The 24,104-nt window shown below is 48.9% G+C and overlaps 1 protein-coding gene across 2 annotated transcripts in view; it reads left to right on the forward strand.

Moving 5' to 3' along the window:
• LOC144120566 (uncharacterized) overlaps positions 1 to 24,104 on the forward strand; it is a 215,506-nt gene that overhangs the window by 165,847 nt on the left and 25,555 nt on the right. For both annotated transcript variants that reach the window (XM_077653104.1, XM_077653106.1), the window contains one exon: positions 5,437 to 5,724. In XM_077653104.1, the coding sequence (XP_077509230.1) occupies positions 5,437 to 5,724 (288 nt within the window). The remainder of the gene's footprint in view (positions 1 to 5,436; positions 5,725 to 24,104) is intronic.

The raw sequence follows: 24,104 nt of genomic DNA on the forward strand, positions 1-24,104 counted from the left end.
ATCTGCCTTCTACATTTAAGCGCGGGAAAAAGTGGGGACTACTTTCTTGGTTTTATTTTTTTTTTCACAAAATAAAGCGTGCTTATTCGTAAGCATCGGGCCTAGCAGGTTCACGTGCGCGTCGTGCGGTTTCGATGGCGTGCGGCGCTACCGCGCGCGCTTCTTTTTCACGGCGGTCGATGATCGGGGCTGGCACGCGTTGCATCCCCCCACCCCCCTCTTCAAAGGAGAGTGGGAACTTGGCTCCCCGCTCGCCCGCCCACTCGCAAATGCGATTCCTTTGCAAATGCGGTTCACCGTGCCGACGACAAGGCGTACCACGCTTCCTGCCCGCTTCGCCAAGGCAGATCCCCGGCACCGCACGCTCACTTCTTTCTTTCGGTAGGTTGGCTTTCTCTCAGAAAGGCTCTGCGTGCAGAGAAGGTCGCTTGCGGGAGAGGGAGTGGTGGGGGAGCACTCGGATCTTTTTGTTCTCGGTTACTCTGCTACTCTGACTTCGCTTTAGCGTGCTGGGGCGGGTCCTCTCTTCATTTGCAGACATAAGGAGCTCGTTAAGAACGAAAAGGGCTTGCAGTTTTTTTTATGTTTTCGTCTTCACTTTAAGCGTGTTGTACAACACTAAAGCGACGGTAACGAGCACCTTTGCACTCAACCTGTTCCCTCGTTCTGCGTGATCTTTGTTGCCCCCTCCGCCATTTATATTTCAGCGGCGTTAGGGGAACGCTTCAACCTCTTCTTCGTGGCAGAAGGTCTTTGAGTGTCCGCTTCTTCCATTGCTTCTCGAGACGTCTGGAGAGCCTATGTGCCTCATGTGGGAATGAATCAGGCACGATTATTCTCTGACGAAGCCCCTTAAGCGCACGCTGCGCACTGTGCTTAGCAACTCGACGCTTAAAAGTAACAAACTCTGTTTCGTTCATTTGCTAAGTTATGTGAGGGATTTGAAATGAAACTCGGCCGTGAGCTGCGAACCGACTAAGCAGCTTGACACCTGCATTGCTCTGGGAATGAAGATAAGATAAATGTTCCGGAGACCATAAAAGTCTATTGTTCGCTTTCGAGTGTCCTTGAGGCTTCCTTCTCACATAAAACTTATCTGCGATGCAGAAGCAGAGGGATTCAGTACTTAGGATAACAGTGGCATAGTTCAGTTGGGAAGGCTCCTTGTGATGCTTATGCGGCGTTAAAGAACGAAGCTACTCACATTTTGTTGGTTCTTCAGTTAGATGTATTGTCCCAGTGGATACATTTGTTGTTGTTTTTTTTTACTCAGCTGAAAGAGATTGCGACGTTCGATGTAAATTCACGGGTCGCGTTTTGGTCAGTTTGTTTGCTTTCAATCGAACTGCCTGTATCGGCAGTATGTTACGCAAGGAGTTGCGTGCTTAATATCAGGCATTCTTTTCCGACGCATTATTTTACAGCGACGCGTGGAACTGGCACTGATAACTTCGCTCTCGCCGATGCTGGCAGAGACTTGTTTCTGCGCATCGCGGCTTGCGGTTTCGTCGCCGCAGAAACCGAAATGATAGCGCAATGTTTATGAAGTTAACAGTTGTGCGTTTCGGCGCACAATCATCGCGGAGGTCATCGTGAGTACCGAGGCATCACATGCATGTTGGCCTCGTACGCGCTAAGCGATTTCAGCCGTGGCCGCAACTAATGTAACGATCACCTGCCAGGAATAAGGACACCCTACGGATGAAGATACCCTAGGCCTACCGCGACGTCATCCTCATTAACATGATACCGCTCATTTCATAACATTCCTGCCACAATAGTGATTTTACCCATCTTACAACTTAACGTTTGCGATGTCCAGTGTCTTGTAATAATGTTTCTTTTTTTCTTCTTGATATCCACCTTCCGCGATTTGCTGCACTGTAATTCTGTGACTGCTCGTGTAGCGAAACTGTTTTGCACCGTATGCACGTATGCAGAGCCAAGCAAGCTAGCCAAATGAAACGAATGGCTAGTGTTAAATTTGAAGTTTCTTTCTGGCTTCACGGATGGATGAATAAGGCTGAATCGTTTAAATCAGGCGGCGGCTCACGCCACCTAGCATCGACTCGGAAAATATTTTGTGCCTAAACTGGAGACGGAGAGCGCTTATTTTTGCTTGTTTAAAGTCTATTTTTCCTCTACTATCTTTAAGTCCCAATACTTTGAATAAGTCATGCCCGTTGCTTTTAGCTGTAGGGTGAAGCCCTTTACAGAAAAGTATGAAGTGTTCTGCCGTTTTTCCCCCTCTCTTTACGCACCACATAATGTGTATCTTTTGGTACTTGATTAAGTACGTCTTAGTCTTCAGTACTCCCGTCCTGGCTTGAAACAACAAAGAGCTTCCCCTAGAGTTATCGTAGATATTTTCTTTGGCAATTTCCTGTTTAAAGGTCCGGTATGTTTCCAGTGTCAATTTCGTATGCATGCCTGTTTTCTACAGACCTCTCTATCTTTCCTTAACATCATTTTTAACCGATAATTCTTGGTTTGCCCCCCACGGCTGTCCGAATATATGCTGGACAATTTTCCAGTTCCCTTTTTGCATTTGCTTTCGACATTCCTCACGTACATGTAACTGAAAACTTTTCTAGCCCACTGCTTCTTTTCCCCATTACTCACAATCACTCCTTAGTTTCTATCTTGCTGCTAGCTTCTCTGCTGTCGAATGATATCCATCCCATTTCACCTTGTACCTCCTCATTTGGTGTATTTCTATGTATTTCCATGCATTTCCATAAAACTACATTGCTGAATGTCAGACAAGAAACCATCACCCTTTCCAAATTCTCTTATCACTTCGTGCCTTTTGTAATTCCGCAATGCCCTATTTTTTATGACAGCTAGCTGTATTCCTGCTTCCTTCAGTCGTACACATTTTTTATGCTCCGTTAGATACTCACCACCGTTATTTATCCACACCCCAAGATAATTGTACTTATCGACTACATCTAGCCTGGACTGTAACGTAGATAGACCGGTGACTAATTATTATCCTCTTCTTTGTATCGGGGTGGTGAAAATTATCATCTAGCCATTAATTCCTAGCGTACTTAATATCTTCGGATTAAGTGCCGATTTTCTTTCCACTACTAAACTACTATGTTGACCTTCTCCACCAATCCACAAGTCGTTTCGTCCTTATTTCTACTTTTTGAAATTTTATCATGTCCTGGCTATTCCGAAGCCCCAGTTCTTCGCGGAATCCTGGGCGGAATCGTGCACTGAGGGCTAGAGGGTCTTGCACTGGATAAGAATATGCGACAATGATGGACCGAGCCACCTAGGGAGCATAAAAGAAACTAACAGTCTGCAGCAGGAGCACGACGAATGAGGAGGTCGAATATAAAGCGAAAGAAAAAAACAACTTCTTATCAGTAATGCTTCCTTATTATGCGTTGTTAAGGTGCTTGAATAATGAATGCCCGATAAGCAGCGTCGACAGCTGGGAATTCTCCTCACGGTTAAGACTAGTCTCACTGCATTTGCAGAACTCATATGAATCTGGTGGCCTTGAGCTTCTCGATTGTGTAAAACTCAGGCTTGTTCTTGCATAAAAAAAAAATGTGACACAGATGCTGGGGCATCAAGCAACGTGCATCGGTAAACCTGTAGCAGCGCCTGTCAAGCTGGCGTTCATTGGCTGTCGCGTCTTCCATGAGAGCCCAGACAGTTCGTAATTCCCGGCTAATTGCCGCGCAGACACGTCTTGACCGTCGACGCGCGTGATCTGGCGACGGTGCTCTTAATAGCGCTGCTGATGGGTCGCGCCTCTTCCGAGATGGCGGGGAGTGATGTCACGGCACAGCTTCTCAGGAGACGCGGCTGGCGTGGGCCGCAGCGGTTGCAGCCCGTGCCTCTGCGCCCGTCCGCGTGCTGCCGCTAATGATCTCGACCTGTCGATTAGCCTCGGAGAGACGCTAATTGTTTGCGCGTTTGGAAGTGACGCCGTGGCGCTACGACCTTGTCACGTGGCTAACGTATGGAAGCAGTGTTAAATAGAAGAATCTGCGCGGAGGAAAACGACCAGCAGCAGATGCATAGGAAAAAAAAAATAAAACTGATCTGGTGCCGAACTGGAGATGCGTGAGGAAGCCTCTTCTCACGTTTCAGTGTCTAGCTACTTATATTTGCTGCATATTGTATTAAATGGGTAGATCTGATGTACAAAACTATAATGCTCAAAAGTTATCTAATCGCTACACCTTTTCACAACTCACCAGTCGAACTAAAACCTGGAGGCTAAAGAGAGGTCCTGAAATTAAACTGGTGACGGTGCAGCGTCTTGTGGAAAGAAAAAAAAAACAAGATAAATCGTAAAGCGACAGCAAGAGAGAGCGTCGATTAGATGACGGACTCGAGTCAGTGACATCCAAGCTGAAATCAGCAGGAAATGCACATGGGTAGGAATTGTGATGCCAAGAACAAGATAACCGACGATCTTTTATCGGGATCGAGTGAATAATCCCAAGGGAAGAAAAACGTAGTAGGAAACAGCCGACAGTCGAGTCGTGAAATGAGATGCGGAAATTTGCGAGCATGGAGGGATACGGCAGCTGGCGTAGGTGGGGATATCAATGAAGCACTCCTTTGTCAAGAACTACACGTAACTGACCTGACGATGGTGACTGTGGTCGGGGTAATGATGGCAATGACGATAATGATGTGCAGCGTTATGCAAGGTTAGGTTGACAACGGTTACGATAACGTGCCGAATCTACAAGCCTGCTCTTACGAAAGAACACTTCGCTGCTCGCCGCGACCTTGGCCACTGATATTTTATAGTTGGATACAAGTCCAGAAAAAAAAAAACGGCTTTTCCCCCTCAAAGGACCACCTTCTAGCCAATGCGTTGGCCTATTTTCATGAACCTGCAAGCTTGAGTAGCGTGACAATGCAGAGGGGGGGGGACCATTCCCTTTCATCTGAAAATTCCTGAACACTAGCAGGTTCATGAGAATCGGCCGACGCCATTGGCTGGAAGCGGCACTTGATGGAGGAAAGCCGCTTGTTTCTTGACTTGTATGCTACTATAGTGATTGTGATTCGCTTAGGCTGCGGTCAATTTCAGGGACGTTTTTATGCGAATACCTGTGCTCATCTGGCACCTGTTTAGTGGGTACCTAATGTCAGCTTGCAGGCGGCGATCCCTAAGCTGCAGGTAGTGCCCGAAAATCCGAGGTCGAAATTAGTCAAAGCTACTCGCATGCAGCCATCACTTCGCCAGTGGAGATAATCCGGCTTACTATTACAAATGTTTTAGCCAATCATTCACACTTGTTACGTGCACGTTGCTTTGACATCTACGCTCCTGAGGAAAATTATGGTGCACAGTATAGCTGATTTTGTGCGCTAACCCTGAAGAGTACGTGCGTGTATGGCAGCCCTTGCAACTGCTCGACTTCCGGCCTTTCTTCTTCCTTCTGCGCATCGCAGGCCGAGGACCTGAGTTCCCTGGTGGGATCCGCCTTTCGAATGGCGTATGCGCGCCAGCTGCAGCAGCAGCACCAACAACAGCAGCAGCAGCAGCAGCAGCAGCAGCAACAGCAACAGCAGGAGGGACTGGCGCTGCGTAGCCAGAGGAGCGCCAGCCCCGCCGCGCCGGCAGACGGAACGAAACCCGGGAGTCCAGCGATGCTGTCCCCCAAGACCGCCGCTACTGCTGCCGCCAACGGTTGCGGACGGCCAGAGGCGTCGCCCCCAAACGCCTACACCAAGGTCTGGGTGAGTACATGCGCCGGTTCTGTCGCTTTATCGTATATTTACTAATGTGTTAGCATTAGGGTCAGTGTAAGCGTAAATGGCGACCGCCGACTGTAAGTAGCTAAAGGCAGGTAGCCCACCTGCCACGGTGCGCAGGTGGTCACCTGCCCACCAGTTTACGAACGAACTTAGTATACTATCTACACGAACTTACTATACTAACTCGGGTATAAGGAACCTTGGTACGCCACCTCACGTATAACAACGTTTCGTGTGTTAACCTCGGATATAAGGAACATTAGTATGCCACGTACCTCGGATGTAGCGAACTTTAGTTGTATGTTAACCTCAGATATACCGAACGCCACGTCGGATATAACAAACTTTTATGTCTGGACCTCGGATGTATTGAACTTATGTGATGTGTTGACCTCGGATATAACCAAGCTAAGTGTACCACTTCCGATATAACGACCTTTAATATGTCAACGTCGGATATAACGAACGTTTGGCTGCTAACACAAACTATCCATCGAGGATCGCTTGCAATTTTTTTTTTTTAGAGCGATGGTCGTACAAGGGGATTTCTTCGTATAAAACGTCATCACCTTCGCCTTCGGCGGCACAGTAGCTTTGTAGCAGGTCTCGAGCAAGAATTTGCAGACTAATTCGGGCCACGCCTGCAGGAGTGCACGCATGCAAGTATGCACGCATGCGGCGCTGTCACTGTCGCTTATTTGCCTGGAAGGAAGGTCAAGTCTGGTACCTCTTATTTCTTGATTTTTCTTTTTCTTTTTAAGCGTCAAGCAGTTCGGAAACTCGTTTTTGAGGGATTTTACCAGTATCTGACGGCCTATTTTGGAAATCCTTTCCGACAACTTTCCAACTTCTGTCGTTTTACAACCTGGATTGCGCGTTTTTTTTTTTCTGTTCGCTGAAGGGGCGTTCAGTTAACAGGATGAAAAAAGCACGCGACGCAAGTAGCACAAATGTTGCAGTATCAGTCAAATAATTGCCGAGAGTAAGCCTAAATTGGCGTAACAATCCGAAACCGTTAAATGCATCACGCATCTCGAAAAAGAAAAAAAAACGACAAGACTGTGTTGGAGACCGTCAGCTACCCTAATGCGAGCCAAGAAGTAGCTTAGGCTTTTGATGCTACTCAGGTGAGCCCAGAAAGAAGTGTCAGGCACGTATGTATACTAACGATAGACGGGCCCAAGGGTCGTTTTTACATGCAAGCTTTGCTTTACGATTAATTGGCGGGTGTGACCAATCACGGTCCATTAATCCTCCATAATGCGCATTTATTTTTCGTTCCGCTCTTTGCGAGTCACGTGTCTCGTTCACTTGGGGTGGCAGCATGCTTTCGTAAGAGCGCTGAGGGCACGTGGAGAGGAACACCTGTATTGCAATATGGCTTCGCAATGCGACACGCCTTTACGTAAGCGCTGTTGCGCAACACTGCCGTCTGTGTGCACGTGGCGTCTCGGTCGCGGCGGCGACAGAGATATCGATCTTCAGACTTCTTGACCATTTCATCCGACAACCTCGGTTCAGATCACAAACCACAGCATGGATATAATTCAGTTGTTGCTAAGCTTAGGCTAAAATCACGACCGCAGTCCTCTAGCGTGTACAATAATTATCATTTTAACACAGAGAGAAATTGAAATTTCTACACCGCACAAGGCCCCCCCCCCCCCCCCCCCCAAAAAAAAAAAATGTTGGCAGCAGTAGAGGCGCTCTGTGACGTTTCTATTAAAGGCCCAAGCACCGCGCCCTGCAAAAAAACAAAAAGTTGCTTTACGAGCAAGTTTCACTAGGAACTCGCTGAATCCCTTTCTTAGTAGTTATGATAAAGCTTGCTTCGTTTAATTATGTTTTTACTGCGCACTGGATATGTAACGAGAGAAGGAGTAGTAGGCACCGGCAACGAACGCCAGCATCTCCTCAAAATCGCATCTAAATAAAGCTAAGGACCACATTCACTACGCGACGCAAGGAACAACGTTTGAACTGTGAATAGATGTCTTAAATATTGATAGTAACTAGGGCAAATCTATAAGTTTGCTCGGGAAATACCTGCCAATAGGCCTAGTCAGTAGACAACTGAGACTCTTACGGCGCTAGAAGGAAGCTGAGTACGTTATGTCTTTTATTTTTCCATGATGCCTTCATTGCTCCGCCTGCGTCCATGCACCTTTTTCGTAATCATTTACCAATCTTCATGCAAGTGGGGGGGCCTGGTTTTTGTTCCTTGGATAGATTGGGGTAGTTGACCGGATGCCCACTCGCGTCGCACTTTCGGCTGCACTGCAGCCATGGTTGGGCAGGAAAGGAAAGAAGTCGGGCCTCTTGTCCCCGTGCCTTGTCACTACGCCAAGCTAATAGTCCGAAGACTGAAGCTTCGGTCATCGACACAATGCTTTGACTGCCGCTTTCTCACCTGCCGCCCAAGCCTGTAATTGCGACGTGTGACTGGTGGGGTCGTCGTCTTGTTGGGCGCGAAAAATATCAAAATTTTGGAGCGAGAGCTCCACTACGCCGTGTTTCGCCAAGGTCATCGGACGCTGCAGTTTGACCTTCAGCAGGAAGAGCGCCGGAGGTGTGGCTGTGACGACAGACCACGTAACTCGCCGCAACTCCAGCCCCGCGCCGCTGCTCCGAACGCGATGCGCCGACCACCGCTTCGCCAGGTGTGGTCATGTGATTGCGCAGGTGACTCGGCGTTCGCTTAAGGAGGCGACGCCACTCTTGCAAGAAGTTTCGCCGTCGATGAGAGCGCGGCGGGCAGCGTGCCTGAAACGCCGGCGAGGTGCGTCTAACCAAGCGTGCTAAAGTGCAATGGAGCTTTCGCTCTAACTATGTTTAGAAGAGTTAAACGACTGCCAATTTTTTGTGTAAACGTTTTGGCCTCGTCACCATCGTCTTCAGAACTATATTCTGCCGTGGAATGACACTTGCACGTCGTGCATTCAGGCTTGACTGCAGTGCTAAAGAAAGCTATCAGGGAGCGTAATTAGCTTGCTTGAAAGTTTGCGTGTCAGTTCTGTCAAGTTCGTCTTCATTTAAAAGCTTACCGCTCCAAAATTTGACCCACTTTTGAACACACAACTTTGTCAGTCAATGTGTGATTTTATTTCAGACGGCGCGCGAAAGTTTATTCCTGACTAATTATTTAGATTGCAGCCGAAGTTAACGCGCACCCACATATATCTACACGCTCCTGCTCTGGCGTGTCTCAATTTCCTTCCTCATTATCTGCAGTGCAGCACAGCTCGCAGTCCTGCTGTAGTCACTCATATGCTTTGTTCGATATCCGAGCGTGCCGGCCAGAGTTCAATATTCCGAAGCGCGCGGGCGCCGCAATTTCCGCCCCTCTTAACGAACGGCGGTCGATAAAAATTTATCAGAACTGTAGCAGTGCATTGCTTCTCGAAACTCTTCCAATGCACCGCGGTGACTCGGAAGGACGTGCTTTCCTGCGAGAGGTTAAGCGCCGCGTGTATTAATTGCGATACGTCTTCGACATGTATTTGGTTACTAGCGTTGCAGTTATGAGCTTAGCCGCGTCATTCTAAGGAAATAACCTTTCGGTAGTGACGTTGCTAGTGGTTAAGTACTGCAGCTCAAGAAAGAAAGAAAGAGAGAGAGAGAGAACCGCCACTTGGAGGAACAGTACTAACAGTGTTTCTTCTAGTCGCACATTGACTTCGAATCAAATTCTCACTAACGTCGTATGAGGAAAGTACCGCTTTCCAATGAGCTCGGTATAACTTGGTTCTAAATGTTGGTTCAACTGCATCACTCGCGGCTAAAGTGCCACCGAGCCAGGCAAGACGTCCTCTGAAAGCACCGTAGCTTAGCTAATCCGCGTTAATGCGCAGCCAGCAGGGACAAATTGCAGTTGATCATAAGAGCACACAAGAGGGCTTGTTACATGCAACCACACAAAAGATTCTGTCTCATTCGCACTGTCAATAGTCTCCGGCTAAGCGCATCTCTACTACGCGAAGCGCTAGCGAGCACTTAGAGGCAAAACGCGACATAGGCAGCGCCTATAAGCCTCGCGTAATACACCGTTACCAGCTGCTGTGCGCGACACAGGCGCGCTCACCTAACACTGTACGCACTGTCGCCCGCCGCGCCGCGCTTACCACGCGTTCTATATCGTTCGTCGTCTTACAAGCTAACGCTGCGCTAGCGTTCCCTTCGTTCGACGAAGCGGAAGCGCTGCAACGGCGCGAAACAGCGTGGTACAAAACAAAGCGCCCGTGACATCGCCGCTCCAAGAAGGCAGCCAACGACCGAGCAGGCGGGTAGGCGAACGCGTCGCATTGAACCAGCCAGTGTGTGCGTCGTGTGTTATGTGTGCACAAGAATGCGCGCTCGCACGCCGCGCAAATCCAATAAGACACGGGCCCGAGAGAAATGGAGAGGAAGGAGGAAAAGGGCGAGCGTAGAATACAGTCGCATGAGCGCGGGTGCGGAGGGGCAGCCTGCTGTTCAGGTATAGTATAAGTACACGGGGGCAAGGGACGCTGCACGAACCGTTCGCAGCAGACATACTACACCTGTCGTCGCGTGCGCTTGGTCGCCCTTGCTCCGCGCTCCGCTGCCAGATTTCCAGTCGGATGAGGTGGAGGGATGGGTAGAGGGGGAAGGCTGGTAGGCAAGAGGATTTGTGTCGACCTTCCTGTACGGCGCTCTGAGGCCCCGCTGCTGTTGGACCCCGTATGCGCTGTTTGCCTGACGCAGCCCTGTCCCATTCGGCTCTTGAGCGCTCGCTAGCTTTTTGGTCTCGCTTCCATGTCCGCGCATAGAACGTCGAACTGGGTTGTTCGAAAAAGGAATAGGAAGCGCTGTAGGTCGTCCTTATAGCCTGTACTGCCCGTTGTCATCTTCGCTGTTGGCGTTTGTTTGTATGCGTGAGTGCATCGGCGATGGGAGGGGGGGGGGGGGGCAACGCCTGTTCTTCCCAACGTTTGCTTCTCAATTCATAGTTCATAATGGGCTTGCGGTTCTAGAAAAAGCGCCTCCACGTCGGGAAAAACTAAACGGAAAGGGAAGCTTGTTTACGTAGCATGTCGCACAAATGCTTTGAGAATGTGCTGTAGTTACTAGGTCATCATCATCAGCCAGACTACGCCCACTGTAGGGCAAATGCCTCTCCCATGTCTCTCCAATTAACGCTGTCCTGCAGGTATACTTACATTCTTCACTTGTCTATGTGGAAACCCAAACTCAAACTACTGTATACTTTACTTTCGTAGTGTTGTCTTAATGTCGTTCTTTTCGATTCTGGAATGCGCCGAAAATCGCCGTGAAATCTGTACGTATGCGCTGCTACACAGAGGCGCATTTCATGAATGCGTATATCATACCGGTGTGTACTGTGACTTTTTTTTTATTTATGCACATTAGCTCCTGAAATGTTTAGGGTTAGAGCATTCTACTAACAAAGTAGAGGAATAAGATGTTTCTATTTTCTCATGATGGTTAATCACCGCTGTAGTAGTTGGCTTAGGTTGGTCGGTGATGGTTATTATAGCGACGACCGCTGTTGAGTGTCAATGCGGTCGAGAAGGCGCATTGAGAGGGACGCACGTTAAAAGCAATACCTCACACAACAGTGTGAGCTCGTGTGCGTATTGTGTCCTTCGTATGGTGCGGTGACGTCTGAACTCTCACTGTAGAAGTACAGTAAACTTTCGAATCGCTAATTTACAGTTCTTTAGCTGCGTCGGTCGTTTGCATTGAAAAGGCTGTACTTTCTCTGCAGACGTCAGCGCCAGAATTGTGTTTCAGATAACTCAGAAAATTCGTTTCTGTTTGCACCTGCTTCGACGCAAGCATTACAAACTAACAGCTTTGTGACCTCTCTTCTGTCCTGCTCACCCCGTAGCGTAACAAAAGAGCAATTACTCTCTTATTACAAATCTACTCCACCTTGGGGTTTCCCCTAAACATTTGACCAACACTGCTCCAACTTCGAGTTATTGATCAATTCGCTCTCGCCCTACGATAAGCTTGCCGTCCCGGTTAGCTCAGCTGGTAGACTGACTGCTCCGGTGAAGCGGTGGTCCCGGGTTCGAACCCCGGACTAGGACGAATTTTTCTTTAACTACGAAGTTTCTGAGAAAGCTGTATAGCTTTCCTTTGTAGCCGTGTGGCTGCGCTCGGGTGGATGTCAATGAGTAATTACTCACTTATTACAAATCTACTCACCTTGGGGGATTCCCCTAAACATTTGACAAACCCCGCAGCGTGAAGGAACGTTCGGCTTCGCCACATTCCTGGGCTACCTAACAGTGCAGCACTCGTCGTGTTTCGCAGGAAGATGCGCGCCGCGCCAGATTTTTTCACACTGAGACGGCGTCAGCGCGACGGCGTGCTAGCTTCGAAAAGCCACGGATACCTGCACTGCATTGAATTATGTTTAAAAACGGAACAAGTTATCCAACCGCGAGTGCCATTTCCGAACTGTTCTGAAACGCAGCCTATTTACAAGCCCAGGCCCCTGTACGGCGCTTGGCTGCAGAACCACCTTTGCCAACAACACAGCCACGCCCGACTACGCGCATGTCAAACCCATCTCCGGGCTCCTACGCAATTTGGTGTAGTGCCTGCGCAGATTTTTGTGGGTACAAGGTACAGTTGTGAGAGATATGCGAGGGAACAAACTTTTTACACAAAGTTTGTGAATTTTCTGGCTGTTTATCCACTTAACTGGAGAATGAATTTTGGATGATATAGTCCAAGAGAAAAACTAGCTAGTCAGAAAACAAAAAAAAGTTTGTTCCCCTGTGATATTTCTCCTGTCTGTACATCGTTTCGATCCCGAATTGCTGTTACAGGTTTGCTGTTTTACTATTTTTCTTTCGGCGATCACACCTTTTTTTTCGTTGTTTCACAATGAAAATTTACGGCATCGTGCGTCACAAGTATTTAGTTGTGTTTATTACCTTCGGCATTTGCTTTTAGATGTACTGTATGTGACGTGGAAGGCGGCATACTGCCCTGGCCAAGATTCGTAAACAAGCGGTAACCGCTTCCAACGTTCAAGAGTGAAGAAATAAACTGTGTTTAAATACACTCCGCGTGCGTCTTTCTGGAGAGTCGTTAGGTTCGAAGAAGGAAGGTCAGAGGAAACCGAAAAGTCTCCATGAGTACGAACTGCGATTACTAAGCACCGGCATACAACGAGGAACGCACACCCACAGGGCACAGGAAAAGTAACGGATGAAGGTAAATTGCATAGCCGTCTCCTCTCCAAACTCCACTCTGTTGGCGTCGATTCTCTTTTCAAGCGTTAGAGCTCAGAAGCTGGTCGCTCGTCACTCTGCGAGTCTCTAGCTCTGGCTTCTGCGTATAGGTCCACCCCGTCGCGTGAGCTGCGCACACCCGCGTACATACGTACTGATTGCAAGCACACGCGCGCTTCCGCGCGACCTGTCTGATCCGGATTTGCACAGACCTCGAGTTCTATAGCTGCGAGACTCGAAGCGGGCTCTCACCGTCACAAGTGCAAACAAACTGGCTCCAATCTGCGACAAACTCTCTCGATCCCCCCCCCCCCCCCTCCCCTTCCCACTTTGTCTGGCTTCGAGGTGGAGCTGAATTCAGCTCTGTGAGACGGATTATCAACTTCTGGCCTGGCAGGGATTAAAGCGAGACCAGTTCGTGAAATTAGTTGGGGACCGTAGCGGAGACTACAAGAGCTACAGCGCATGCGCAGGTCAGCGGTCGGCTAACCTGAGCAACGTTTCCGTCAACGGGTCGGAGTTGTCCGCTTTCGGCAAACAAAATAACTCATGAAACATTCATTCTGTTCGCGAGAGAACAAATCTGACTCGATTTCAGCGATTAAGCGCTGCATGTACAAGAAAAAAAAAAGGGGGCGGGGTGGAGGGGTGGGTCTGTACACTCGCCGCTAGTTTCTCGTGTATTCGCATGGGTCTCGTGTGGGGGCTAACAGACCCACTGCGTAGCACCGATTGAGCTGTATAGAGGAACTTCGTATTTTTATAGAACCGAATGTACGCACACTCTCACTCCGATAGTCGTGCCCCACTCATTTCCTGGACGGGTCCAAGAGCTTATCGTGCTGGTGCAAGGCGACGGTGCCCATTTGATCTGCATGAGCCCGCCGCCTTGCATGTCGTGGATGATACGCTGGAAAGGGTGAACTATGGTATACGCTGACGGGTGCATCTTTCCTGAGAATTGGTTTCTGGCGTTGAGGAAACATTGTATATTTTGTTGCTTAACTGTGTTCATGTTCACTGCTGTGTGATTAACACCGAGCATGGTTGAAAAACACTTTTTGTGTATGGCAAAGCGCGTTACTGTACGTTACTGAGCTTGCCTGCGAGATAAATTTCATTGGCAACGACCAAACGCGAGTCGAAAAACTTCTTAGTGAAGTGCGTGACGTTTTTTTTTTTTTCACTAAATTTCTGCTCCGGGAAAGTTCCGTATTTTAGTGACAAAACCTAAAGTCAGTGTTCAAGCTCTAGTAAAAAAAAAACGTATTGTTTTCGGGGTTCAGCATACAAGAAAAAGGCTCGATATTCTCGTATCAAATTTGCCCACTGCCACAGAGAATTTGACGTGGCTGAAAAACCTTGGTTGGTAGATCGGAACCATGACGGGAACCGAAGTATAAGTATAAAGATACGCACGTTTTAATCGAATGGCTCTTTTTTTTATTCCTGACGCATTTTGATTTTCGACGCATTTCAGCGCAGAGATTTGCGCTTGTATATGGCGTACAAAATTTTCCTGTCCTTCTTGACTCCTTTAATTGTTGTTGTTATTAGTTTCTTCCTTCAGAAGCACTAAGGAATATGAGATCGATGCTAACCGTTTTACGAGGCGCGCCTTAGTGCGTAGTTATGCCGCCACAACGCGTGTGCGCCGAATTCATGTCACTGCCTTGAGCACCACGCACCGCGACTCTGCTGGCAGCAGGCGTGCGGCTTAAATTAATTATCGCGCGGCGCGTTCGCACGAAGGCAGCCGACTCTACAGAAGGCCAATGACGCCTACGCTTTAGCGTGAGGCTCGCACAGCTACGCAGCGCAATCTAAGCACCACAACTCTCAGCCTAAGAGGAGGTTGCGTAAGACATAGTGTAGTAAGTACTTAGATGTAGCCCTAATTCCGTATTGATGCACGAACAGTCGAACTCTCAAGTTTCGTACGTGAGCAAGACCACAATGCTGCTCGCTTTTTTATATGTTCGCGCATGCATGCGGATACGTGTGACGTTACCAATAATTTGGGGTAAAAGTTGCGCCTACAACGAGTGCATACAACAAGCTGGAAATTGGAGCTCAGGCCGTGGACGCCGCATCAAATTTCTTAGGGGTCAAACCCGACAGATTTCTCGCAAGTATACTTTAGTTCGCGTCAGAACGTTACTCGAAATACACAACATCGCACAGCTTGAGTCTTGAAACGTCGTCGTCTTCGTCGTCATCAACTCCTATCCAAACCTCCAAAGTTCTTCTTCCAGGCACGTTCGCGTTTTCATGCCAGAACTTTAACGAAACGAAGCGATGTAGAAGCTGTACAAGATGAGCGATGCGGCGAACTTATCCGAGCTAGCAGGCGAGGCGCGACTGTAATTAATGAGAAGCCGCCGTCGTTGGCGTGAGTGTCTTCTTGTACCGCGGATGCCGGCAAGTCGCACTGTGTGTACCTGGTATGTGTATACGCACACCGTATATTGCGAGCGCAGCGCTGTACCTCACGGTTCGCGCCGGCACACCAACTACGTATGGCATCTCCTTGCGAAGCCGGCGAGGTGGCTTTCCACTAATACCATGCAGCATTTGTCAGTGCGTTACAACCGGCGTCGGTCAGCCAGTGCCCGATATCGCAGGCAGGGGCACAACTCGTTATCGTTATCGGCCGGTGCCATGACTGTCGAATCCTATATACCCTATTGTGACTGGGGCAGCGCACGGCAGCCAGACAGTCAGAGCCCTGAATGGCGAACAACTTTTGGTAGTCGCTGCTCCTGACTGGATGATTGACGCCGGTTAGGCATAGCTTATCAAGCAGTGCACGGTATTAAGGGGCACGGAGAGGGGCTGCTAGTGCCTGCGGGCCCACTTTCTGCCGCGAGCTTAAAATCCAGCGGCGCGCTGCCGAGAAGTCTAAAACACACACACAGAGCCGCGCTGGCTTCACCGCTACATATACCGTTGCAGCTGCGCTTGTGCCATGCTTGCCTCCGAGCCGCCTAACTAACGACGCGCGCAAGGCCCTCCGCTTCCCGCTGCTGATGCGACGCTGTTTCGCCGGCGGGACTTAAAAATGCATGACCGACGCTTTTTCCTTCCTTTTCGAGGAAGAGCGGGAAAGGGTGGCGCCGTATGACTGAACGTTGATGAACAGTGCGCCTCGCCGCCTCTTGCCCCCGTATACGCTTCATCCCAAGCGCGGGTCCATGGCCTGCATTAATGTTACGAGGCTTGGGCGGCCTGTCGTAGCTCTCGGTATATGCCAGCGGCCGCCACACTGCACCTTCGTCGCAGGTCTCGGTTCTTGTGCTTTCTTTTTATGCCTTATTTGGGTGGAACGACAGGTGAATTGCTCCTTTGTTTTAGTTCTGTTTTTCCTTTCTTCTGTTGCCTCAGCGTTTTCATGCATCTCTCTTATTTTGATAAGCTATCTTATTCTCTTTATTTATTTCATCTGCTTCCTTTTCATCTTGTGACGTCGGAAACGTGTCCAGGGACTAGGCTGATTATTTTCCAGTGCAGCGAAGAAATCTTTAATGCGCTCTCCTGCAAAAAGCGCGTGGGAGAAGGAGAGGGAGTGGAGTGATAGCGTGCAGTGCACCGTCGTGCAGATTTTCTTTTACTTCTGGCTTTCTTTCTCGTGGGGTTTTTCTAAGATGAAAATGAGGTACACGCGAACAATTTCTCTCGAATATTGAAACCGCGCCCGAAATATAGATGGCGCGCATTGCTGTTTGCGGGTTGCGAGTTTGGCCTTAGTCCTCTACATAAAAGCAATGGAAATGACGCTGCGATGAGAGTGAGCTTTAATTGCGCCGGGGAAGTCGTCTCTTTTTAAACTACCGCTTTGAAGTCCAGAGCAGTCGGAGCGCCGGCGCTGTACGCCCGAGTGATTAGTAAAGGAACAACTTTGCTGCTGACGATGGTGGTGGCTTTGATGGCGCGGTTCTGATGATGATGCTGAAGACGATGACGACAATCACTGTAATGATGAGTACCAAATGCACTCCCGGCATAATGAGCATTTCTCAGGAGACTCTCTCTTAGGACTCATAAATTGGGCACGCGCTTAATTACACCAGGGACCGCGCTACATCTGGCCTTTGGCGATATTAAATAATTTTGACTTGTTACCTTTTCTAGCACACGCAAATGCTTTTGAAGCGCGTTACAAATTGGTATGTACAAAACGAAGGGGTAATAAAGCGCTGCGGCTCACGGTTGTGGAGTAATAAATTTGCCTCGCTTTATCTTTTGCTTTTGCAGCCTCATTTCTTCCCCTTTCCTTTTTTTTTTGTTGTGCGGGAAAATATTCCAAGCGGAAAAGACGTCGAGGCTGTATATCGAACAGCAATTTACAGAATGACTTCTGTTTTGCCCTTAAAGATAATTAATCCAGACATAAGCCCTTTCATGACATGCGGCCAATTAACGGTCGGTGTTAGTGCTTCTCACCAGCAGTAAAGCCGAGTCAAATGTCCACATATGTTTCCTAATGTTGAAGGCATCAAGTATATTTTCTTTTTTAATTAAAAGAGGCATCGATTAATTTGCGGCACACACACACACACACACACACACACAGCGCCTAGAGTAGGTAATGTCGCCCAGATCCTACATCGTCCTTCCCGTTTTCGACATTTATATCTGCGCAACTAGTTATCAACAATAGCCACGCACCAGCTCGCCCCAGTAAGAAGTTCTTCTAATCTACCTGAAAGACTGAATATGGACGCGGTCTGGATAGAATTTCAAGGGCCGCCTGGCAATGTGTCTCGTCAGGCTCCCTCTCTGTGTCCTTTGCATCCTTTTCCCTTTAACGCATCCCTGTCAACGGTGCATATATGTGAGGACGTGTGCATTATGCCTTGGCCACCTGGCTCTGAGGTGTATTGAGCCTTTGTATGACGTGTGCTAGCTCGCGTGTGCGTGGACGTGTGCCTTATGTCTTGGACACCACGTGTTGTTCATCGTATCACGACATAATCAACTCCCATCTCCACTGTATCCCTCTGTCTGTCTTTACCCATTTTCCTGCCCGTGCTGAGTAGGAGAGAGACGTTCCTCCAGCCGACGTCACCGCCCTTCCGGGCACTGAACACTTATTCCTCTCTCTCTCTCTGCCTGCAGTGTCTTGGGCAGTTTTGGTAACTCCGAATTCAGGCTGCAGTATAATTACGTCCGAAATATATATGCTGCAAAATATATGCTGCTTTCGCTTAAGGTGGTACGCTGAAGTGTCTGAGTGGCCATGGTCGTTCCAGGCGGACACCCACACCGAAGTCACAACCTCGACGTGTACTTCCACTACGTTGGTGCGCGAAATGCACCAACGCAGTTGAAATTTTAATGCACCTGCGAGATACTGCCGTTAGTCGAACGCATAGTTCGAAACCTTTCGCTCTGCACTGTTCGCGCTTCGTAACCTGCTCTGTCGCTCTCGGAAGTAAGACCGTTCTCATTCTTTCTTTCATAGTCCAACCCATGAAGTTTCACAAAATCCGAGCAGCCGTGTACAGTAGGCTGTTCGTCGACCAAACTGAACTGGCCATCACACCAAGTAAGCGGTTCGTTCTCACGTGTGCCACCGAATTGGTCAACAGTGCTCTATATAGCTAATGATCTCATAGTGAACGCGTCTCTCAATCACGGAAGGCGTCCTCACGTGTGAACAGCAACCTCTCCTAATTCGACCTTGAATTCAGGCACCTTGCTACCGCAGCTAAGCACTGTGGTCTTGTGTGCGGGCAGGCGGGCAGGGCGTACGTTTCCACGATGCGCATGTAGTACACAAAAGGGCATCGAGCTGTACGTCCATGATCGACACACCGGAAGCGAAAAGCGGCGAGTGCGAGCCAACCAGTTTAATCTGCTCGCTTGTCTCTCTTCATTTAAGGTGTCGCTCCTTACAAAGGTTTTTTTCTCTCTATAAAGGCGGCATGTACCGAGGCGAACCATTAGCATGCAAAGCAGGCAGAGAGCCCGCCGTGGGAAAGGGTTCCGTTGTTATGCTCGTTGTGGGCGCCACCTGCAGCAGCTCTGGTTGTCGGTGCGCGCACGCGAGGACGCGTTCTGTCTATCTGTCTTTTACGGGCGGCGATAACGAGCGCACGCTCGCTGCATTCTCTTCGCACGGTAGACCAGTTCCCACGGCAGGAAAGGCCACTTTGTCGGTGTCCTCGCGAATGGTGTATGCTTGTGATGTACTTCTCTCGTGTCGCCTCTCTCACGCGGCCTGTGAACGCCTTCATTGTGAGACCTGTTCTGGGTTTCTTTAACATCACGCTCGCTTCGGAGGCCGGCTAGCTTTTGCTCCTCGAATTTCCGCGGCTTCAGACAGCGATGACAGACGTGAGGCGAAAGAAATTGGTGAGAAGAGAGATAATGATGAACGACGTGAGAAGCCCCCGGAAACTATAATCAAAGCAAATTGTTACCAGGACTAGTTACAGGGTTCGGGTTATTCGCGGCGGCTGGAAACCAGAATGATTGCTGAGTGACAGCATGAAATAAATATATAAAAAAGAAGAAAGCTTGTCAAAGACATAGTTTTTCTTTCATGGTATACGTATGTTTTTGTTCTGGGTGCAAGGGCTGTCGTTTCCTTCACCGTGAAAAGAGACTGACACAACATGCGGTGTATTTTCAACGTGATCGCGCGTCTAGCCTGCTTTCAAGAATCCTTCATATCTGATACCACGCAAACGAGCCGCGGAACGCAAGTGAGAAGAAGAAAAAAAAACTTCGCCTCAGTACGAGTGAGCAGTTGGGCTGGTTATCTGCGCGAACTGCGTTCTGCTCGTGATAGTGGGTTTGCTGGGTTCCCCGAGGGACTTGATGGACCAGCTTGTCACCAGCAGACCCGGTATTTATCCCGCCGGCTTGCATCACGATGGTTCCAACCGCCGCGGGCACTGGTCGTCGGCGTCGCGGACTTTCTTTCCTTCCTTCTTTCTGTCGTTGTAAACGTACAGCTGCAACCGAGTGAGGATAGCGGCATGCCTCAAGTGGCGGGTGAGAGAGAAAGAGAGAGAGAGAGAGAGAGAGAGAGAGAGAGAGTGTGTGTGTGTGTGTGTGTGTGTGTGTGTGTGTGTGTGTGTGTGTGTGTGTGTGTGTGTGTGTGTGTGTGTGTGTGTGTGTGTGTGTGTGTGTGTGTGTGTGTGTGTGTGTGTGTGTGTGTGTGTGTGTGTGTGTGTGTGTGTGTGTGTGTGTGTGTGTGTGTGTGTGTGTGTGTGTGTGTGTGTGTGTGTGTGTGTGTGTGTGTGTGTGTGTGTGTGTGTGTGTGTGCGTGTGTGTGTGTGTGTGTGTCCAGAATTCTCCTGAAGCGCAACATCCTGGAAACGTGATGTTCCAGCGACGCATTGACACGGCGTCGCCATGAATTTCTGAATAGTGCACCCAGATGTTGCGCTCAAATCTACGCTTTAACTCACTCGCCAGTGTCGACCTGAGGCGCACAACACTCCTTGAGTGATGAGGAACTTGCGCATTAAATCGTTCTTTTTTGCAACGGTACGGTTCCCTAATGGCGGATGTAGTCGAACATTTCGGTGTTGTCCCTATGATACCCGTAACTTTACGATATTAACATCGTATGTAAAAGCTCAACGCGTTTTGACAAGACTTAAAATAAATAATAAATTGGTGTTATTTCGAGAGATACTGGTGAATAGCCCTCACAAAAGACTGCCACATGGTTCGGCATCTATTCGCTTTTTTTTTGTCGTTTCTGAGATGATTGCACATATACCTGTTGCAGCGGCCGTTATGCTTGCAGTTATTCTCATTATTCTCATTCTCTTCAAGCCACGCGGTCTAGGCGCCTAGTGAAGTCTTGATAAACAAAAAATGGAAACGAAGGCTGTACTCTCAACTGTTGCCGTTCATGTTCATTTTGTGACATTCTGGATGCCTTGCTGCACCAAGACAGTGCTAGGCGTGCCGTAAGGTGATTACCCAGCGAGAAAAAAACACCTTTCGAGTTGTTGCGCTTGTGCAGGGCATGTAATGCGAAGGCAAGACAGCCGATGGTCCTTAAGAGTAGCAGCCTGGATTCCAAAAGAAGGCAAGCATAGCAGGCGGTGGCAGAAAGTTAGGTGGGCGGATGAGATTAAGAAGTTTGCGAGGGTACGGTGGCCGCAGCTGGCAAAGGACAGGGTTTGATTGGAGAGATATGGGAGAGGCCTTCGTCCTGCAGTGGGCGTAGCCTGGCTGATGATGATACTGAAGCAAGGCTGTGCATCGAGGGCATAATAATGCAGCTTCAGAGACTGCTCTCGCTTAAATTTACGTCTGTCTTTGGTGACACCGCACTCGTGCAGGTGGATGCGATGTGAAAGGACGCGCTGTATTTGCATGCAGCCAACGAGTACTAAAAAAATATGAGGGCTAATCCACGTCATAATCATCATCATGCGTCGGCCAGATTACGTCCATCTGCAGGGCAATGCGGTATCTTTCGAATGACTTCCAATCAGCTCCGCCATGCGCCTCCTGAAGCACGATCTTTCTGTCTCTTCAACGTGTCAGGTTCGATGCAAGAATGGAAATAAATTTTGCTCTTGAGTTAAACCGTGGATTTCCGCTTTTTATTGCTCGCACCTGTACCTCTGTTATTGTGGAAGTAATGCGGGGGTACGGGACGGCTTTCAGCTTTCTTGCGCGTGTGTCAGCAAGGGCAAACGTATGTGCAATACAAGACGACGTCACCCGCCGGGCTGCTCCTCATGACACCTCTTGTCCGCGCCAGCTGCCAAAAGATGTGGTTTCGACCGCTGCCGCGGGGAATCCCCCTTTTCAATCGGGCGCCGCTGTCCGCTCGGCGAGGGCCGCCAGCGATGGAAACCGAACCCGGTATTACTGTCCCCCCACCCAGACTCTTCCCCTCGTCTTTTTATACTGGTGCGTTGCCCTACGTCTGCACTGGCGTCTTTTACCCAAAGCCGAAAAGACGCGTCAGGATTGTAATGGAATCCGATAAGGCTGACGCGTGTAAGTACAACTGTCGTCTCTGCGGCTGAAAGGCGCAATCTCCGCAGAAATAACGTCCCCGCTTACCTCGGGGGGCTGTTTGTCGGAAGAGGGGTAAAAGGTGTCTCTCTTTCCCTCTTCTTTGCTCGGCAAACAACCGCGTTATTTTCAATCGAGACAGCGGGTGGGGGGGAGGGGGTAGATGAAACCTTTGCGGCTTGGAATTTTGGCAGAAATAGTTTTGACGTTGACCTCATCTTCAATACGGAGGGACGAAGCGGCTTTGTGTTTCTTTTATTAATTCTGTTTGTGTGTCAAAGATGTCGCTTGTGCTTGACACTAATGCGGGGACAAACGCAAAGCATTACACCGCGCGAGTAATGCTTCGCAAATGCGCCGCAGTTCGAAGCGCCTCGTCAAAATTCTATAGTCTTTACACAGAGCGCATGCCAGTCCCATTGTTGTTTCGTGGCAGGCATTAGTACGGAAGGAGCGTCCCTTTTGTTGGACGGCTTCAGCGTGACTGCGCGATGCACTGGAGTGTAATGCGATGAGCATTCCGTTTTAATCCCCACCGGACGAGATTACATTGCTGCAGGGGCGCATTGCATGTGCCACACAAATGCACGCACACAAGCTGCAGGTCAGGAACAATCTCGTTTGGCCCAGCCTTTTGCCTGTCGCGACGGCCGCCTGACTTGCCTGCTGCTGTGATTGGATTAGCGTTTGTTTGGAGTCATTCGAGTCATAGTACCTCCACTCGGGCAAGATGAAAACTCGCACCACTGTCGTTAGGAGCAAAGCAGAGATGAGCACGAGGGAGATTAGTGTCGCCCGGCCGAGGCAGACATAAACATTGGCAGCTCACCAATTGGACTGGATAAAGAAAGATAAGCCGGGGGGGAAAGGGAGCGGTGAATTAATTTAGGGAAATGGGAGCGGTTCATTGGGCATGAGAGAAGAAAGCGCAAAGACGGCATAAGCTCTAATCCAATATTGTCGGAATGTTTACGGCAGTCGTGTGCTGTCAGACAGGGCCTAGAGATTCAGAAACAGGCTTATGGAGCTTTGTGTTGTATTCTGGCGAATGGATTATCTTGTAGTCTTGGCGTTTTTGCCGGATCTCGTTTCGCGCTATACCCTTTAAACGGCGATTTTTTTTTTTGCTTTCTGCCTTCTTTTTACCTCACTGCGATGTGCAGCATTCACGCGCGTAAAATTTTCCAGAAAATTAAAGACCACAATTTTAGAGGAAAAGAGTGATGTTTCAAGATAGAGAAGTAAGTAAAGCCGGGAAACGACAGGCAAGAAAAGGAAGCGGCAAACATCGTTTGTTATGTTCTGTCAAAAAGTCTGCTGGGTGGATGAGATTGGGAAACTTGTGAGGATCAGGTGGCCTCAACTGGCACAGGACAGGGTTCAAGTGGAGGGACATGGAAGAGGCCTTTGTCCTGCAGTGGCCGTAGATACGATGATGATATGCTGCTTTATATGAAGAAAGCCAACAGCCATTGGAACTAAGGAAAGCATAGAAAAATGCTTTTCTTTTTCGCGTTGTGTTCTGTCGGGTATAATTAATGGCACATAAACAACTAACGCCATCATGCGCCTACCGCATTTTAATTTGTGTTGTTAATCAGTAGGCAATTAGTAGCGATAGCGTCTTTAACCTGAACGATAATTCATTAGAAAGTAGAAGAAAACATCAGGCCATGCCGGAACCCTACGTGTACCCAGAAATTCTGGGCAAGCACTTTTGTCAACGCGAAGTTGTTTACGAGCGCACTTTTTTCACGAACCGCCGCGGTGGCTCATTTGTTATGGTGATCGGCTGCTGGCCTGAAAGATGCGGGTTCGAATCCCGGCAGCGACGATCTCATTTCGAAGGAGGCGAGAATGCTGTAGAAGACCCGTGTACTGTGCGATTACAGTGCACTCTAAGGAACCCTGGGTGGTCCAAGTTATCCGGAGCCCTCCATTACGGCGTCCCCCGTAGCTTGAGTAGTCGCATTGGGGCGTTAAACCCTATAAACCAAACCAATTTTTCTCACATATCATAAGACTTTACTATAACAATGAAATATATCCGCATATCTCCTCTCGGGAGACTTGTAGGTTGTTTTTTTTTTGCTGCTAATGTGTTTGGCTATCGTCATAAACGTTTTCCATTGGCTT

The sequence above is a fragment of the Amblyomma americanum genome, chromosome 2 (assembly GCF_052857255.1).
Source record: "Amblyomma americanum isolate KBUSLIRL-KWMA chromosome 2, ASM5285725v1, whole genome shotgun sequence".
NCBI lineage: Eukaryota > Metazoa > Arthropoda > Arachnida > Ixodida > Ixodidae > Amblyomma > Amblyomma americanum.